This window comes from Tiliqua scincoides, chromosome 3, assembly GCF_035046505.1.
Source record: "Tiliqua scincoides isolate rTilSci1 chromosome 3, rTilSci1.hap2, whole genome shotgun sequence".
Lineage (NCBI taxonomy): Eukaryota > Metazoa > Chordata > Lepidosauria > Squamata > Scincidae > Tiliqua > Tiliqua scincoides.
Genome location: NC_089823.1, coordinates 190,559,181 through 190,579,164, shown reverse-complemented (window position 1 = coordinate 190,579,164; position 19,984 = coordinate 190,559,181). Strand labels below are relative to the sequence as shown.

At 44.2% G+C, this 19,984-nt stretch overlaps 1 protein-coding gene across 1 annotated transcript in view; it reads left to right on the top strand.

Annotated features, from left to right (window-relative positions):
• The window catches only part of LOC136645238 (prominin-1-A-like), a 41,672-nt gene that overhangs the window by 16,686 nt on the left and 5,002 nt on the right, over positions 1–19,984 (top strand). Inside the window, exons 5-21 of the mRNA XM_066621475.1 lie at positions 660–723; positions 1,840–1,929; positions 3,570–3,760; positions 6,548–6,622; positions 7,019–7,082; positions 11,932–12,091; positions 12,702–12,854; positions 13,495–13,618; positions 14,012–14,103; positions 15,315–15,399; positions 15,580–15,729; positions 17,242–17,316; positions 17,823–17,915; positions 18,120–18,173; positions 18,748–18,828; positions 19,259–19,327; positions 19,753–19,842. Of these exons, the coding sequence (XP_066477572.1) occupies positions 660–723; positions 1,840–1,929; positions 3,570–3,760; positions 6,548–6,622; positions 7,019–7,082; positions 11,932–12,091; positions 12,702–12,854; positions 13,495–13,618; positions 14,012–14,103; positions 15,315–15,399; positions 15,580–15,729; positions 17,242–17,316; positions 17,823–17,915; positions 18,120–18,173; positions 18,748–18,828; positions 19,259–19,327; positions 19,753–19,842 (1,710 nt within the window). The remainder of the gene's footprint in view (positions 1–659; positions 724–1,839; positions 1,930–3,569; positions 3,761–6,547; positions 6,623–7,018; positions 7,083–11,931; positions 12,092–12,701; positions 12,855–13,494; positions 13,619–14,011; positions 14,104–15,314; positions 15,400–15,579; positions 15,730–17,241; positions 17,317–17,822; positions 17,916–18,119; positions 18,174–18,747; positions 18,829–19,258; positions 19,328–19,752; positions 19,843–19,984) is intronic.

The following is a 19,984-nucleotide window of genomic DNA, read 5'->3' as shown; positions in this document are numbered from 1 at the left end:
CATCCACAAGGTCGCCAGTTTGAGGCCACCGGCACCGTGCGACCTTGAAGCAGCTGACAAGCTGAAGCCGAGCTATTCCATCTGCTCCGAGTGTGGGAGGATGGAGGCCAGAATGTGAAACCAGATCAGAATGAAACATCTAAATGTTGTGGTTCTTGAAAGATAGAACCTTCTTTCAATTGTAAAAATCCCTACGGGGATTTAAATAAGCCTGCCTGTGTAAACCGCCTTGAATAAAGTCTTGAATAAAGACCAAGAAAGGCGGTATATAAATACCTATTAAAAAAAACAAACAAACAAAAAACCTGGTAAGCGTACATAGAATAGTCAGATTAAGTTCTTATTAACAGGCATTTCATACAAAAATTGTAGGATTTTTTAAAAGTTGGATCAGGATGAGAATTGTCCTAGTGTGATAAGGATCAAAAATATTATTATTATTATTATTAACAGTATTTATATACCACTTTTCAATGAAGTTCACAAAGTGGTTTACAGAGAAAATACAGTTCAGTACTCTGTCTTCAGTAGGTACACAACATCTCATATTCCTTACAGTGTCGTTTTTGTGACTGCAAGTATGTTCAGGATCTTGGTCCTGTTTGCTGTGCTCTTCTGAGGGTGGGATTTTATTTCATCACTTTGCTGGTCTTTCACAGGAGATAGACTTCATCATTAGTACCAGTTCTGTGCCCTTGGACCATGCCAATAACAGCCTGTTGGGTGAGTCTTTGCCACTGACTGCAGTCTGGGGAGTCCCTCTAGGAGTCAAGTGAGGGATGCAAAAAAAAAAAAGCCTTGACTTCAGACTGATCTTTGGAAATAAGCTGAAATTGTACAGGCCTATTGGTGGGCTATATCATGTGAATTGGGTTGAAGTAGATGCCTTAGACCTGTAGTTTCAGAGGTCTGGGCCCCTGCTCTTAGCTGGTTTTACAGGTGCCCCAGGTGTCCAGTGGTCCTCCAGAGACTTTCTACAGAATTGTTCTCTGCTTTACTCATGAGGGTCAGTCATGAGCTGAGTCCTGCTCTACTGTATTATGAGATAGTAACATTGTCTCTTCAAGATGATCATTGGGTTTGAGTCCCAATGCGTACTGTGGTGGTAAATGTTAAAGTGCAGAAGCTTATTATGACATTCCCCATAGCCATGCTCCCTTAAGGCTCTAAAAGCAGCAACAAAAACATCAATTTTAAATTTCTTCATTCGAATATTTTTTTTCCTATAATGTTTTTCTACTTTGAAACTTACTATGCAGTACTTCATTTAAGGATCCATTTCATCACAAACTCTGGGGAGATGTTAAAATAGATTTAAAGGAAACGGATAAAAATGGGAAAATAGGATATTAAAATCCCAATTTTTTTGGATTTTATACTTATACAAAAAGTATATTAAACGCTAGCCGATACATGCTTACTTAGAAGGCGCTCCCACTGTGTTCAAAAGGATTTACTCTCAAACAAATGTACATAGGATTGTAGCCTTAATGTTTGTGTATTTTAGCCATTCAGTCATGTTCCACTTTTGTTGACTCTATAGGCAAGAGCCTTCAAGTAACATGAGCTATATACTATCTCTCAGGTAGTCCTTAGGAAAGATAAGGGCCTAGTGCCCCTAGGCAAATTTCTCAATGCCTCCTCCTAAGCCTTATGCTTTTTGGCTAAGATCATTTGAAAAAACTTCCTGCTGTAGAACTCTTGAGACTCTTCTCTACCTCAACTACACCCCTGGTCCCATCACCCACAAAACTTGGCCCACAAAACTACAAAACTCTGTAGGTTTGGCAGCCTACAGAGCAGTGTAAAGTATTATCTTGTTATATCCCTTCCTTACAGATATCGGGCATACTTTGGGGGACAAGATTGAGGCTCAACTGGGCGGACGGGCACGTGAAGCTCTAAACACAGCGGAACAGCTTCTCAGAGGTATTGGTCTGCTGTTAAAAAAAAAAAAGCTGGTTGGGGGACTTCTTTTGGGATCCAGCAGCACAGATGTGGGTACAGGAAGTGTGTTTGTGGTACAATGGCAGAGGGTGTGCAAAGGCTCAGATGGTGAAAGAAGTCAGAAACTGGCGCTCACAAGAAAATCATGGATTGGCTTGGGAGTTGGACCTACAGGAGGCCCAGAGTGGGCTTGGGGTTGAATGGAGTATCCAACCTCCCCCTGAGAGGTACTGAAACAAGAGAGATGGTTGTCTCTCTTTTTCACGGGAGGCTGAGTAAAGAATGAAGGCAAGGGATTAGGACTGCACAACCACCCCCATCAGTGTTCTGCCTGATGAGCTTGCAGTTTTGTAGGTATTCCAAAGAGCCTTTGCAAGCAATCAGACAGCTTATAAAAGGCTCAGTATACACTGAGGATCAGGCAGATAAACTGCTGGTTTTTTCATTTTCCTGATCACACTGGTTTAACACTGAAAAGTTGGGCTGATATCCCATCTTTTCAGAGCTAAAAGGGAATGATATGGCTTCCAAACAGCCTGTCTTGCCCATCAGACCATTTTAACCCTGAAAAGATGGAGATTCAACTTCCCGTTGAAAAGCGGTATGTAACTACTACTAATAATAATTCCTCTCTTTTTCTGTGTGAAAATGGAACCATCAGGCAGCTTGTAGGACTGAGTGTAACACTGCTCTGATCACTTGAGCTCACAACAGCCCAGTCGTATCTTTGGAGCTGCCGCCAGGTCGTTGTTGGCAACTTTCAGACTCGAAAGACTATGGTATCACGCTCTGAAAGGTGGTTCTGGAACAGCGTCTAGTGTGGCTGAAAAGGCCAATTCGGGAGTGACAATCCCTTCCACACTGGGAGCAAATGCAGTCTGTCCCTGGTCTGTCTCCCTGGCTATGGGCCTTCCTTTTTTGCCTCTTTTGCCTCAGTGGCACCATTGGGACTGCTGGAAGTCTCCTCAGGGGAAAGGGACTTTTGTCCCTTTTCCCTGAGGAAAACTCTAGGCCTCCCAATGGGGCTTTTCAAGTCTGTGTTGGCTATTTTGCTAGTGCAGACTTGAGAACCTCTCTATCTTGGGCTTCAAAGCCCAACACAGGATAGTATATGGTGGAGCAGGGGTTTGTCGGTTCCACCTCCTTCTGCCCTAGTTCCTTCCCACACCCGTGCTCCCTCCCCTTGCCCTGCCTTGGCATGCTTCCTGTCGCCCCCAAAGCCCTTACCGCTGCCTGGAGCTCTTCCCTTGCTCCAGGTGGCATCCATCCATCCTGCGCTGGGCCCCAGCACCAACATTCCCTACTTGAGGGTGCTGTAAATGTGCTTTATGGCACATTTATGACATCAGGCATTGGAACACAGCTCTGGCATTCAGAGCCCTTAGAATTTGGCTCATACTCTTCAGTCAAGCCCTGTTTGCCCTGATTGAGATGACAAGCATTGATGAGGGGAGTTTGAAATTTGAAACTTCCCTGGTCAAATGATCAGGATAGCCTTACAGCAAATGGCCCCCTTTTTCACTTCTCTTTAGCTTTGGTTCATATGTTTGATTAGGAATTAATTACCCATCAACTACAAATTGGAGAGTTCCTTCCCAGTCATTTTTCTCTGTCCCTTATAGAGGCTGGCATTTTGAAAAGGGAACTTCAGATGGTCGACAAGACAAGCAGTCAATTGCAGAAGCTGCAGAAGGAGCTGACCCAAAACCTGACAAACCTGAGAAAGGAGATCAACAAAACATTGCATGACTGTGGCAAGCCCTGCCAGGATGTCTCAGTGAACAACCTGGTGCCTGGGACCGATTTCAGTGAGGTGAAGAGGGGTTGGGTAGACAAGGGGCTATTTGGATGGACTTAGCAGAATATTGAGGGACATGGGAACAAGGGTCATTCTCAGGATAAGCAGACTTGGGCTGCAATTTTGTACATACTTACCTGGGACCAAGTGCCATTAAACTCAATAGGACTTACATCTTAGAAGATTTGAATTGGATTGTCCTGTTGGAGTCATTAGAAGAGATGTTTGAAAACAGTTATTTACCTTACTCAGAAATAAGTCCATTGTGTTCAATAAGACTTAGGGCACAATCCTAACCTCTTAGTGCTTTCCAGCACTGACATAAGGGCAATGCAGCTCTGCGGTAAGGGAACAAACATTCCCATACTTTGAGAAGGCCTCTGTGAGTGACACCCAACTGCAGGATGCAGCACGTGTCCCATTGGCACCGCTATGCTAGTGCTGGAAAGCACTGACATAAGGGATTAGGATTGTGACCTTAGACTGTAAACCTCATACTCACCGTAAACAAACACTTAGTCATTAGGTGAGACTACTGGGACATTCAAAGTCAGTGGAAGCTGAACCTAGTGGAAGCTGGAGCCTATGTGTCAGGGTGTAGGCCATGGAGGACTGGTTAGGTTGTCAGAACATGGCTGTAACATACCCAGCCATGTGTCTTGGCTTTGGATGGATCCTAAATACACACGCTCTTCCATGCAAATCAGCTTACTCTTCCCTCCATCACTGTAAACTCTGAGTTAAATACACAGATTCTCTCAATCCCTATAGCTCTGCCTTTCCTCCCAGATCACACCTGTCAGAGAAGGGAACTTCCGAGAGAAGGCAGGCTGATCCTGGTGAGCAGCACCTAGTGGTTAGTGTGCCCACACATCCTTCCTGCTTCCTACTTTGCCTTTAATGGACAAGCAACTGAATTTGTAAACATTTTGGTAGATTGTATCTGCTGCCATCATCCCAGCCAATAGAGAACAGGCAGAAGAGAGATATCTGGGAAAAGACGGAACACTGGGATTCCCAGGGATTCCTATTAAAAATCAATCTCACAGTAGCATCTGCAGAGCTAAGAGACGTGACAATCTACTGAAGTATCCATGAACGTGGACCAGGCAACCAAGAGTCAAAATATAACTAGTTTATTAAAAGTCAATACAAAATGATTAAACAAAATGGGGGGGGGGAGGTATGAGCTTGGCAGGAAAGCACAGAGAAAGAGTTTCATTAAAAGGATGCAATAGCCATTAATGTTCAGCAGATTAGCTGGGACACTGCTCAGTCACACACTTCACATGTAACCTGGAGTCATTATAAACATTGGAGAGGCAAATAAACAAAAAACTCAAACCTGATGCAAGTCTCTAATTTAGTGGTTCCCAAACTTTTTAGCACCATGACCTACTTTTTAAAATGACACTCTGCTGGGACCCAACTAACTTTACAAGACTAACAAAGAAGACGTTTCACTTTACCAGCCACTCAAGTCTCTGTTTTTATCCTTTTGACTATGGTGGTGGTGCAGCTGCCTTCTGGAGCATTTGGGGAGCTCAATGTTCATTGTAGTGAGATCATTCTGGTGGTACTGCATTCCCCTTTTTTCTGGCCTTCAGTAAGAGCTGAGACACTGTCGCCTACTTGTGATTAAATGCACTTGTGCTGCTCTGTTTCAAGTTCCATAGGACTCAATACATTTTCCTTGTCAGTTTCACAACCCACCAAATATTGGATCGCAACCCACTGGTGGGTCCAGATCCACAGTTTGGGAACCACTGCTCTAAGTGATCCCTACTTGAGTCTACCTGCATAGCAAGGAATTTCCAGTCCTTTTCACTTGTGGGTCAGCAAGTGGGTGCTCCTCTCTGAGCTCCCAATGAATGGGTCACTCAAGCTACTGGTAGAAAAAGATTTCCCTTCCTGTGGGCTTGGAAGTTTTACCACTTGGCTGTAGTGATGTAATCACATTACGTGATAGGAGGAGTGGAAACTACCTGGTCACTCTGATCCTACCGCCTGGATCAAGATAGTCAAGATAGTCAGGGATGCTACCTAATTGGTTGGCACATTCTTAACAGGAAGCTAACCAATTCTGATGGGAAGATGAACTGAATATACATATCTAGCATGTTACCAGTGACATTTGCCAAAGGGCAAAAGCAGCATGTAAAGAATATCCCAACAACTGAATGGCAGTTGAAGCAGCTGGGGAGTTAATGGTCCAAAATTCAGAAAGGCAAAAAATAGGGGGAAAGCAAGGGGGAAATGGAGAGGATTCATCACAAAGCCCATTCTCCATGGCTTCATTTGAGCTAGGACTCCTCAGGGACCTGTGTGAGTTTGTTTTTGTTTTTGTTTAAATGCCAGGGCTTAGCCTTAGGTTATGTGAAGTAATAAAGAAATTGCCTTTGAGCAGAATGGCTTTCCCTTACTACTGGTGGCAGCGGTAATAATAACATTTATTCAGGTGTTCTTTTTCAAGTGTTTCTTGTGGTTAGTCCTAACTATAGCCATAGTGCTACCGATCTGGAATTAGACAGAATAACTCTAAGTCTCAGAGCACTGCATGAGTTCTGGTACCACTAATTTTCAAAATTAAGCACTTTACTCAAGGCATATGTCCACCTCTCACTTCCAACATGAATTCTAGCACAGATATGCATGGATGAACTTAAGCCCTGCAGAAATGCACCCCCAAATGTGCATATACTTGCATGGTTATAGGCATTAGGATGTCCCTTTCTGTGAAATAGATTTATGCACTGCACACACTCCTGACTCTCTAAGCTGCTCTCTTATCTGTTCCTGCAGGTTCCTGATGTCAACCCTGCACTTCAACTGCTAGAGAATCTGACACACTCAGACCCAAATGCTACTATTGAAAAGGTAATGACCCTCTTTCCGGCCTTGTTCCTTCCCCCCAACTTGCCAAATGGGCTACACAGAACAAGACTTTCTAAGTGTTCACTTCTAGTGTCAATGTGCCTACAGTATTCTGCCTGTGAGTGGCAGTGCAGCAAGAACAGAGCTGCTGGTGCCATGTGACAAGCCATAGGCTGGCCTTAGGAGCATTGATTGTGTAATTGAGCCATAGGAGTTGATTGATCTTTCAGGCCCTCAATGGATGTGCCCTCTGAAAATACTGTTAGTCTGCTTAACCTTTAGAAACGCATGTGGAATGGGTTGATTCCACAACATAGCATATGTGGTTCTGACACCTGTGCCTTGTTTGCCTGTGTCTTCAATGGCATGTATCTTTGTCTTGGGGTCCCATGATGGCAGGCCAGAAAAGCCCTGGAAGATATACCAAGGAAGGTCTCTGAGCAAACACAGAAGGTGAAATCTGGTAAGTAACTCCAGTACATATCCTGTTCCCCATTTCAGCTACTAGGTGAAAGGCAGTTTCCTTTGAGAAAGAACTGTAATGTCCTTGGGGATTAGAGACTGTCTGCTAAAAAGGCAGGCTAATTGGTTCAAATCAATATATGAAATCTACCCATGCCAGCTTAATTGTTCAGTATAACCACAGTACTCACCATTGTGCTGCACCAGAACACAGTCCTTGTTTTGAACTTGTTCAGCAAATATATTTTCTACATATAAATGGGGTTTTCATGGCTACCAGCTTCTCATATGTATGCATTCAGGGCTGCTTAATGCAGCATGAAACATCCTAACTTGAAGTCGGCATTTACAGCATCTTACTACATATGCATGAAATGTTTCTTGCATGTGAACATATGAAGCTATCTTAAGCTGAGCCAAACTGATGACTTGGTCAATTCATTAATGTCTACTCTGAGCCACAGCAGCTCTGCTGCAATCCCCACCTGAGATCACCTATCGACAGGTAGCAGGAATCAAATCTGGCACCTTGTGCATACAAAGCATATGCTTTACTGCTGAGCTGCAAACCCTCTCAAAACTTAAAAAAGGAGAGAAAATGACAAACTACGTGCAGGAATCATGTATTTCAATCATGTACTCCAGAAGGGTAGCTATGTTAGTGCATTGTAGGAAATGCAACAAAGAGTTCCATGCACATTAAAGATGGGCAGCCCAATCCTATGCTGGCTTCCAGTGCTGCAGTACAGTGGCACCAAAACAGACAGCACTGTATCCTGGGAGGCCAACAAGTCAGCCAGAGGTCTCCTCAGGGTAACAGAAATCTCTTACGCTGTGTTGGGGCCAGGTAGCCCCTATGGGCCTGCTTGGATGTGGTTGAGCTAAATCACTCGTGGGATAGGATTAGATAGGATATATAGGGATAGATAAAATGGGGGATAGGATATGTCAGCAGCCTTTGCCGCCATCCTTGACCCCCTCCTGGACCTGAACAAGCCCTTGGGCTGCCCTTTCCCCATCCAGCTTTGCCCACCCTCCACACCCCGCCTAGGAACGCCTCTACGCCGCTTGGTGGGGAACTTACCACTCCTGGGTCCTGTCGGGTTGCCAATCGGCATGGAGGTCCAGCACTGACTGGAGCTGGCCTCCCCACCAGCACCTCTCCCCTCCTGGCCACTGCAACATGCTTTATTGCACGTTTGTGACAGCTGTTGCTGAGGCAGTACGTGGGCTGCTGGCACTGCCCTGGCATTGAATTTGGCTCTAAGGCTGTAATCCTACACACACTTCCCTAGGAGTGTGTCCCATTGGATTCATGTGGCTTACTTCTTCTTTTTTTAATATTATTATTATTATTTTATTAACAGTATTTATATACCGCTTTTCAATGGTAATTATTATTTTATTTTTTCATAAACACATGAACAAACGCACATACTAAAACTCATACATACAAACATTGAGGTTGCAGGATACCATATACCAATTAATTAATAATTCATTCTACCAATAATTTCTTATATCTCTTAATATAATCCAAAAAAAGGAAAGAAAGAAAACAATTATAAAAAGAAAAAAAAGATATACAAAAAATACATATTCATTTCTAAAAACCCTGTATTCATATTCTGTGTACTTCACCATTTCATCATCATAATTATCTTTCCCCTTCTTTTCCCATCATTCTTTATGTTCCTTCTTTCAATAAAATCTTAAACTCTTTTATTAATACAACTTATTCTAATACAAATTTACTACTAAATACTTATCATAAATCTAATTATAAACAAATCTACCAAACCACTCGTATGTTACATAACCATTGCTTTCTAAACTTTACTTTCTACCTTCATATCATTTCCCCATCTATAAATTCCAAAACAATATCAAGCAAATTTAAATCTAATTCATCAAAATTAATTCATCAAAATTAATCTAAATCTAAATTCATAAAAAATTAACCTATAAAATACAAAATCTTAAACTTTTATTAATGCAACTTATTCTAATACAAATTACTACTAAATACTTATCATAAATCTAATTATAAACAAATCTACCAAACCACTCATATATTACATATCCATTACTTTCTAAACTTAACTTTCTACCTTCATATCATTTCCCCATCTATAAATTTCAAAACAATATCAAACAAATTTAAACCTAGTTCATCAAAATTGACCTATAAAATACCTAGATATATTTTTTCTTCTCTTAAATCAAATATTACACCACTACCAAATCGTGTCATTATCTTGAATAGCAATTCAACTTGCATATCATCTCTAAACTTTTTCCCCTCTCTTTTCCATCTTTTTTTCCTGATAAACTTCACAAGAATGTCTCTTAAGAATTCGTGCTTTGATATACATCCTCTTCTTAGTCTTCTTATTCCTGCCAATAAATCCTGGCAGGTCATCTCCTTCTCTTGGTCAATCTCTTGGTCAGCTACGCTTATTAGTTGACATGTCTCTTCTCAGTTCTGGTCCAATAACTTTTGGGTACTTAGAATTAGAATTGTCTTTTCAAATTGTAGATCATTATTCTTCCTTGTTGTAGCTTTAACTTCCGTTTCATTAAGCTTATTTATCTTTTGGCTTAGGATTTCCACACTAATTTGGATTTGTAAAGTTTGGATCACTTGTTGTCGACTCATATCAAGCAAATATTCCAGCTTTTGTTGTATTAAATTTTCCCAATCTGTTCCTGATGAATCCATAATTTTCCCCTTGCAGTTTTCTTTTAGTCCACTAGATGTCATAGGCAATCTCTTTGCGATGGAATGCAAACATTTAACTTCCCATGGACACTGACTAAACAATAGTCGACTCACCACTCAGTCCTTCCGCAATCAAAATAGTCCAAAATCCAACATCCAATAAAGTTTATATCTCATACAGTGTTGCAGATTTGTAAATTTATATTGATAAAATTATACTCCATATAGTGCCAAAAACTCAAATGTCTCTTCTCAAATTTAAAAATCAATGGTGAGGTGGAGGAATCCTCCCTCCCTTTCTTCTTTTCCCAAAGTCAGTTGTTTAAAGCCAGGATTTGCATAACACAATCAGCACTTACTTTGTTCTTCCAAGTATCTTCTTTGTTTAGATGGTATCAATTCAGTAGATGGTATCTCCACAGGGGTTGTGATTTCCACATCTCCTCCCCCACTGCCTTGAATGGCCAACTCCTGAGAAGCAAGCCCCCCCCCCTCCCCCGGCTGGGCTCCAGCCTACTCAGGTATACCGTCAGGATGACAAAGCCTCTCCTGGCAAAGTCATCAGATCTCCTAGATCTGCAGATTAGAGGTGAGAAACAGAGCTCTGAAAATTGTGCCTGTTCAGTTCACTGCATTCGCCCATGTGGCTTACTTCTGAGTAGCTGTGCTTAGGATTGCACTGTAACAGATCTATTGTGTCATAATTTTCATGGACTGCAGTCCATTTCCTCAGATGCATGAAGTGTTATGCTCATTTGATGTGTAATGCATGTGATATGTATGTTGGTATATAATGTAATGCAGGAAATATCAAGAATAAATGGCTGGAGCTTTGTTCAAGTACAGTGAGAATCATCCTTGCTTAGAGAGCTACCAGCATTGTTATGCAATTAGGTCATTAAGTGAACATTCAGTCCAGTCTATTACCTTTGTTGTGTCAACAGACACTCCCTGCCAGTCACTAGCTGGCTGTACAGGCTACTGGAGATAGATTGCTTCTTCTTTGCATTAAGAGCCTCTATGTTCTGCACACAGACACTCTGCTGTAGGCTAAGGGAGATGCAATTGCCTCATTAAGAGCATCTTTATTGTGCTTTGACCACCGTCATATATGCGGCCTGTCATTAAGTGAACTTTTAAGTGGCCGACACCTGTATATATAAAATAAAATGACAATGAAATATAGGGGCCCCTGTATTCGCCGATTCAGTTAACCGTGGATTGGATCTGTGACCCCCTCCGCGTTCCCCCTCCTTCCGGAGGCAAGGGGAGCTGGGCTCCCTTCTTCTCTGGAGGGTTTTCTGAGCCCAACAGAAGCCATGTGCGTTGGCCATGTGCGTAAATGTAGCAATAGAAAATGTGAGTTCCGGGTTTTCCTCAAATTGTTTTTAATGCTTTTTAAGTCATAGGGAAGCCCCCCGGGGGGGGGGGGCTTCCCTGGGACTCCCTATAACTTATAAGTCACTTCAGGTTTTGACAAAAAACTGGAAGTCATGTTTTTTTTTTCTTCTGCTGCTACAGTCATGCTGAGCTTGGCATAGTCTGCGGGCCAACGCACACAGCCTCTGCTGGGCTCAGAAAATCCTCAGAAAATCCTGAGCCCAGCTCCCCTTGCCTCTGGAGGGTGGGGGGAGGAATCCCCTTGTATCCACGGATTTGGTTATCTGCAAGGGGTTCCAAAACAGAACTGTGGATATGGGAGCATGCCTCTATAATAAAACAATACTAGCAGTGCAATAAAACAACCATTACAAAAAAGCAGAATAAAATTAAAAACCAGTGTACATAAATACAACAAAATAGAAGTTTAACCCTACCTTCCTCCCCAAAATACCGAAACACAATCCTTTCCACATTTTAACAAAAAAGCCATGCCAAAAAGAAAAAAAAAGCATTTGATCTCTGCTGGATTGCCAACAGGGAGGGTGCAGATCTGTTTCAAAAGGGGGGGGGGGTTCTGCAGTTGCCGCCACAGTAAATGCCTTACCTGTAGTTGCCACCCACGGCCTCAGTCAAGGGTGGCGTTTGTAGGAGGCACATGTGTATATATAGAATACATAGGTCATCACTGTTCTTTACTAGTGCAGATAGTATAGTGATTAATCCATCTCTGGTTTGATCCTTGCAGAGGCACAGGGTCAACTGGATGACATTAAGTGGCAGATCAACAACATCCGCAGCAACCTCTCCGAACTGGACAATCTAGGGAATGCCTCTAACTTACTGGATGACTTAACCAAGAGGGCTAGTGTCTATGAGCCAGACGTCACCTACTATGATGGCTACAGGTAGGAGTCAAACATTTCTTGGAGTATTGTATGCTGCAGAATCCCATGGGTCTGGCATGGTGCACACTTACCACAAGATAGGCTTCTTCTGGGTTGTATAAAATGGATGTCCTCTATGTGTGTTTTTTTTTAATTGGGTGACTACTACAGAAAAGCAGTGAGATTTGCAGAAGCCCTGAAGCCTTTCCAGTTGCTGGAAACTCTGATGTGCAGTTTCCATATTACCCTGATGTTTTCTCACATTATTCCCTTTGGGAAATGGAACACCACTTCTAAACTGCCAACATTTAAGGGAATAATTCTTATGTTCCCTCTGATTCGGGTAATTGACACAGTTAGTTGTCTTTCCCCACTTACTGGGCTTGCCTGGTGTCTTGTGCTTTCTGATTACCTCCTCTTAGTTAGCAGTGTTTTCATCATGCTTTGGACAGACTCTGTCTCTGTTTTGCACATGCCAGCACAGCGTAGTCCTGCTGGCACCATGTTTTGAAGCAGAGTCCTGAGCAATTGCCTGGTTATGGGTGTTTTGACCTTGTCCCTTCCTTAGTTGCTGCTCTGTGACGGAGTCTCCACTGAACTTGCCTAACTGTCCTCATTTCTCTCACTGCAGGTGGATCATCAGTGTCTGCCTCTGCTGTCTGGTGCTTCTGATCATTATATGCAATGTGCTGGGCCTACTGTTTGGCGCCCTGGGGCTAGATACACGGGTGCTTCCCACCAAGCGGGGCTGCCTCTCCAACTCTGGTGGAGACTTCCTGATGGCGTAAGAGATCTGGCATCCTCTCCCATCTGTGGAAGGGAGGTTCACTTGAAAGGTCCCCCTCTGTACCCAGCTAATGATCTCCAAAGAGACAGAAGTTTGCCAGGCTGTATTATGGTATTGGGGATGTGAAGGCAAGGAGCAGAAGGGGGACCAGAAAGAGGCTGCTGGTATTTCTGAGAAGTTCTGGGTTGCTGCATTTCCCTAAGGGTGTGGAGACTATTCCTAGTGCACAATATGTGCTGTGCAATTAGCAGGAATGCTGAGATAGTCATAGGCTCCTGTGTAGGCAAGGTTATGGTAGGGCTAACCTTGGCCACCTAAAAATATTCTCTAGTAGCATAAGTTGAATGGCACAATACTACGCTACAAAAGAATGCTGAATACTTCTGCACAGTGGCTTCCTCATTTCACCCTGCTCTGCAGTGTCCCAGTGGTTTTTCAGCTGCTCCACGTGTACAATGTGCTACATTGTGCATTGTGCTGGGTGTCAGCTGCTCCACGTGTGCATTTGTGCATGGGTGTCTGAAATGCCACCAGAAACATGAGGGTTGACACTGGAAGACATGAGAGGGCTCTAATGGTGGCTCTTCACATCCAATGGAATCCCAGAATTCTGATAATTTCTTATCTTTCCCAATAGGAGTGTTGGGTTCAGCTTTATCTTTGCATGGCTGCTGATGGTGCTGGTTCTGCTAATGTTTTTACTAGGAGGCAATGCATATACACTGGTGTGTCGGTCCTGGGCCAATGGACAACTCCTTCAGGTAAGTTCCTTGTACTGGCTTTAGTACTCATAGATTTTATGGGGCCTCAGCAAGAGCGGGAACGAGAGAGACATGGAAGGAATATCGATCAAGAAAGAAGTTAGTTGGCTTATAACTAGGAAGTTAGTTGTGGTATTCCTAAATCTCTGATGGGAGCCCATTCTGCAATCCCAGTTAGTAGCCCTGGATTCTCTTCATCTGTATGCTGACAGCCTACTAAGGTAAATGTTCCACTTTGGACAGAAAGGAACCACAGCTGAGAGAAGCATTGAAAACATTGTCTTGAGTAAGTGTAGAGTAAGTTCTATAGTAAGTTCTAGATTGGAAGTGTAGAGTAAGTTCTAGAGTAAGTAGAGTAAATGTAGCATCTGTTGCAACTTTCTCCCCTTCTAGTTCTTGGATACACCAGGGTTGTTTCGAGAACTAAATGTGACACAACTTCTGCATCTAAAGCATTCTGATGTGACCCTGTCCAGCATCTACAAGTGAGTGACTTTGGTTCTTTCAGGGTAGGTTGAGAGCTGTTGGCCTGTTGGAAACAATGGAGAAAGACACACATGAGAGGCTTACATATGGAAGTGGGAGATGTAAGAACACATGTTGGTTTGGAGGCAGTGTGTCAACTGTGGCTGTTGGATGTGCTGCTGGCAATTGTAGCAGGACAAGGATTCCAGGTATCTTATCTGGCATCACAAGACAGTGAGGATCTTATGAAGTTGCGGCAGTGGTGCAGCTGCCAGAATCCTGGTAAATTGGATAAAAGCAGTGAGGTGGGAGGCTTAAAAGGAGGGAAAGGTGAGAAAAGCAGGAGAGAAGGATATGACTGAAGGGTGGGGGCGCAAGAGGAGGCCAGGGGCAAGGAGTAAAGGAGGGGTGAGCAGAGAGAAAGAGATGGGAGAGAAAACATGGGTGCAGCAGTAGGCAGGGAGTGATGGAGGGTTGAAGGAAAAGGCTCAAGGGGAAGGATAGTCTAGAGGGGAGCTAGGGGGAGTGTCAATATGGGAAAGAAGGTGCCAGAACAGCTCAGCAGGGGGTGGAGAAAGCCTAGGCTCCTTGTCCCAGTACTAGTCCCCACTGGGATGTGAATTGCCACCATCAGTGGCAGCTCAGTGTGGCATGCCATCCCAAGCTTAGGTGGAGACTGGTGTGAGGCAGGGACATGAACAAAGCCCTCCCCTTCCTTTGTACATTATTGTATTGGGAGATATTGCTTTTCCCCATGTGTAATGAAACTGTAATAAAATCACCCTACAACAGCCTCCTCTGTCATTTCATGCACCTGGGCACTGCGGGGCATGTCATTCTTGTCCCTCTTTGGCATGGAGCTCCTTCTATGAGAACAAGTGCCTGCATGGCATCAGTATACCTTGTCTCACCATGTCAATGTAGTAAAGCCTAGCCTCCAACCGCACATTCTCCACACTGCTGTGAACTTGGAGTACTAGCCTGAGCCATACTATTCTCTGAAGCAACTTTCAGCATGGTCATAGTCATGCTGTTTTCCCTTAGCTCCTGCTTGGAAGGTATTCTTTCAAACTGTTCAGCTGAGCTATGTTACAATGAGCTATGCCATGGCACCCTGTGGGGGGTAAGCCAGAGTCCCTGACTGGGGGCATGATGACGATGTCCCCCCTAACTGATTTTTGATATAGAACAATGTATCCTGATCTCTTAGCTCACTTTTTTCTTCTTGTAGAAACTGCGCAAACAATGCCCCCTTGTGGAGCACCCTTCACCTAGATGAAATTGTCCCTCTTGATGAGACTCTCAACATCAGCAAGGTCAGTGATGAATGCCTGTAGGTAAATCAAGACTGACATAGCAGAAATTGAATGACCATTCAGATTTCAGCTTTGAGTCCCCAGTGGGCATAGTTAAGAACTTGGATAGTCCCCTGGGAAGTCTACTAGAGTGCTACTCCATCTGCATCTGCTCACCTTGTTTTTTTGTTGGCCTTGCAGTACACACAGGGCATTGACTCAGTCCTGAGTAAATTAAATGTTAGTGTGAGCACGGCTGACCTCTTGAATGATGAGCAGAAACAACTCCTAAAGGATCTGGGCAAGAAGGATGGATTTCTGCATCTGAACTTTAAAAGCGCTCTGGAACAGGTAAGGTTATGAGAGAGAGAGAGGATGAGTTTGCCAAGAGACAATTTCCTTTCTACGGTTTACATATTGCTCAGTATCACTTCACTGCTGCTCTGCTCACTTTCAACCCCAAGCTATTGAAGACTTAATAGGACAGAACCTGCTCTTTGCAAGATTATGGAGCTTAGAGCAATGGGCACCAGAAAGTATGTTGGCAACCATATATTGCACCAGTGGAAGTTCTGAACAATCTTCAAGGGCAACCCCAAACAGAATGCAATACAATAGCCTAAATGAGTCCAGACTGCTGACTTATCTGGTATTGATATTATGGGCACCATCCAGGAAATGCCAGAGCCATCACTGCCACCTCTGTTTGCACAGAAAATTTTGTGATATGCAAATGGCAGGAAATGGGCAGCTGTTCCCCAGCAACTGTAGCTCAGAATCTGATTATCACTGCACAGTCCAGCCAAGAGAAAGGGCAACTTCTGGAAAGACTCTTAGGGCGCAATCCTAACCCACTTTCCAGCACTGGCATAGCTGTGCCCATTGGACGTGTGCTGCATCCTGCAGTTGGGTGGCACTTACAGAGGCCTCCTCGAAGTAAGGGAATGTTTGTTCCTTTCCCTTGGAGCTGCATTGCCCTTATGTCAGTACTGGAAAATGGGTTAGGATTGTGGCCTTTGTGGCTTCCATGCCAGTTTTAGCAGCACCTGTCAAATAAGGAAATGCCCAATAAAGCCAAAAGAAGTGCTTGAGCTGTGCAGCTATAATGTCATTAGGGATGTTTTGTCCAGAGTGATGGAAGAGAGAGTGGGCTTTCTCCTCCCAGGGATGTAGTGGAGAGGAAGAATGACTTGTATGTTAATAGATTCAAAATTAACAGCCCAATCCTATCCAGCCCTGGCACAGTGGGGCCGCATAGCCCATGCTGTATCCAGCACTGGAACTGAGCAGCTGGAGGTCTCCTCTGGGTAAGGGAACATTCGCCCTTACACTGTGTCAAGCTCCAACCTGCCCAATGGGGCTACTGAGAAATCTGTGGTACAAGTCAAATAAATCCCCATATAGGGCTTTGGGCCCAGGAAGGGGATTGGGATATGGTGGAGGCCTCTCCTCCAACCTTACCCTCTCCCAGGTCTGATACATCCTCTCCCTGCCCCATTACATCCCCTCCCCACCTCTGTTCTGCCCTCCCCCAATCCTGTGCTGCACAAGCATCTGTTATCTGCTGTGTCAGCTATAGCTCAAGATTCAGTGCCAGTGGGATGGCAGAAGCCTTTTAGCTGGCACTGCTTACACTCCGGCTGTTGAAAATGGCTTCATGGCACTTTTATGACACCTAGCACTGGTGCAGCAGCTGCTCTGCTGGTGCTACAACTCAGGAGGATTGGCTTTGTAAGGTTGGAAAGTAGTCTCTAGGAACTGCACACACCATAATCTGCCCTGATCCCAGATCTTACTCATTTTTATGTCTCATTTCTCCCATGGAGCTGACTCTGTTCTCTCTCTCTCTCTTTTCATGTGCAGCTCAACCGGGACATGATACGACAGGATCTCCTTGCCTTTGCGGTAGAGCTAGATAATCTAGCAAATAAAACAGTGGTGAGTGGTGCCTGGGTGGGCTTTCCCCCTCTTTTCCCAACTCCCTTTTTAAGAGCAGGACCCTGCAGGTGCCTATAGTGATCCAAAGACTTTGAAGTGTCTGGGATTTTGCACCCCAGCTCCTGTCCCTTGAAAATAGGAAGTACTTGCTAGAAGCAGTAGTCCCATTCTAGGGGACTACTAGGAACAAGTTACTAGAAGTAGTAGTCCCTTTCTAAATTGCCTGTTGGAAATGTACCCACCAAGTGTTGGTGCAGTGAATAATAGAGAAGTGGAAGTGGTCTACCAAATGGAATGAGAGAGGACATGTGGAGTGGGTGCCTGTTGTGAACTAGGGATTAATGTTGTGGGGGACAAAGTGGGGAGTTGGAAGAACAGGGCGTCAATTGAATGTGGCCCCATGTCCCATATATATTTTTGTGTGTGTGTGTGTGTGTGTGTGTGTGTGTGTGTGTGTGAGCAGCAGAGTGCCCATCCTCATGGTGATTGTCTACTATGATTTTCAGGGAGATGGTTCAATCAATAAGCAGTTGCAAGATCAGGCTGCAGAACTCAGAAAGTTGCAGGCTTGGGCCAACTCCAATTTTCCTCCTGAGATTGTGAGTACTATTTTCCCACAATCATCATTACCTCTTTGGTCAGGTCTGTTGCCCTGAGTGAGGCCTTCCTGGATGGGTTTGACTCTTGGCCCTACTGTTCTCCTGCATACATGTATGGGGGCAGCATCCCTAGTCCCATCTTCACGCAGCTTATTCCATCCAGTTCTGTGAGGAACCTATCTAATGGGTGTTCTTTACCCTCAGCACATCCTGAATAACAGCATCCTGTCCCTACAACAGTCTGTGCCACAGATTCAGGTAAGTAGGTCCATTCAGGAGTAAACCTGGGAGATGGGGTGTTGATTCCAGGGTTCTTGGTAGCTTACAGGGATGGAGAAGTACCAGTAGCAGCCTGCCTGCCTAGGCTCCATGGTATAAACAAGAATTTGTGAACTCAAAGTAGTTTTCTTTAGCATCAGCCCTACAGTAGCAGAGTTCTAGAGTTCTAGAGCAGAGTTCAGATTTGTTGGGAATACTTGAGGAGATTGACAGAGCCAGCCGGAGATCCACAGATGGACAGAGGGTGTAAATGGCTGACTCTGGAGTATTAGCTGAACTATGTGTGTGCAGTTTGGGACCTGGATAATTTGCATGGTGCTGGGCTATTTATTTTAAATATGTACAAGCTTCAGTCCCTGTGGCATATCAAAGGGTCTGCTTTGACTTCCTGACATTGGACCAATTTCTCCCTTTTACTCACTGGGATATGTGATGTATTATAAGGGGCTCTTCTGGGCTGCCAAAGTGACAATGAGCCAAAGGTAGCCCCTGAGATATTGTTTGCACTTGGTTCTGCATGTGAGTGGGCCTGACATTGCCATTTTCCTGCCAGGGCCTGGTGAACTCCACATTGACACAAGTGGAGGAGGCACAGAGCTTTATGAAGCAGAAGACAAATGACGTGGTCAAGAATGTGAGTCTTCTTCTGATCATTGACTCTGTTCCTTGTGGGGGTATGCAATGTTGGGCATCATAGCTTTGGGTTTATTCTTCTCCACATGGTGCAATGCTGAGGTCTATCTCCAACAATTCCACAGGGATCTAATTACCAGAGCTGACACCCCCACTTCTGTAAGTGGAAAAACAGGAAATACAGTGAAGAGCAGAAGAAGCAGAAGCTTATGAAAATGCAGGGGCCTGTATTACCAGGGTGTGATGTGATCCCCAGATAATCATGCAAGAATCCCTCTACCCCATGTTTTCTTAGAGCCTCATTTTACTTTTTGTAGCCATAAAAAGGATGTTAGAAAGGGACAGGTAAGCCCCAGAATGGAACCCTTTTTGAGTTCAGGAAGGGATGCCCTTGGCATTCACCTCTCCCTCTCTTCTCTGCTTATAACCAGGAGACTGTGGCTTTTGTCCATTCCGTGGTGGGTTCCTTTGAGTCATATCTGAACTGGGCCAAGAGCACTGTGAGTATACTACCTACCTTTGCCGGAGATTGGTCTTAACCAGAACAGTCAGTCATTAATGTATTGAAGCAAATAGCTTCAATAATAATTTGCAGCCCAGGTAAATATAACACAATGGTGCCCACTTGTATTCATGTGCCTATCCTGTGTTCAGATGCACACTTGGATTTGGTTGCCTCGGTAAGGAAAACCAAGTCAGCCTTTAGGGAAGTGTACTGCAGATTTTTCCAGGGAACAAAGAGAGGGTGGAGTTGCTGGGTGCACAATGCTGGGACCATCCTTGTCATGTTGAAGGAGAGGCGACTGGGCTACTTTGGCAACATTTGTAGCACAAGATGATGAAGAGCTTTCAGTTGGGAGGGGAGTGTGAAGCTGTGCTTTCTGGCTTGCTAATCATGATGTTTCCTTGACTTGTTTGCTGGCAGATAAAAGGGCAAGTAGCCCGCTGTGGCCCTGCAGCCTGGACCCTGGACAGTGTGAATACCATTGTCTGCAGCTACATTGTGGATTCTTTGGTGAGGGAAGCAACGGGAAGGTTGAGCAGAGGACAGCATTTATCGTAATTGGGCTGTGGGGGATGGGAGTTGGTGTAATGGGTCAGCATGGAGAAGAGATAGCAAAGATGAGGTGGAGAAATAGAGGCGCTTAGGGTGTGGG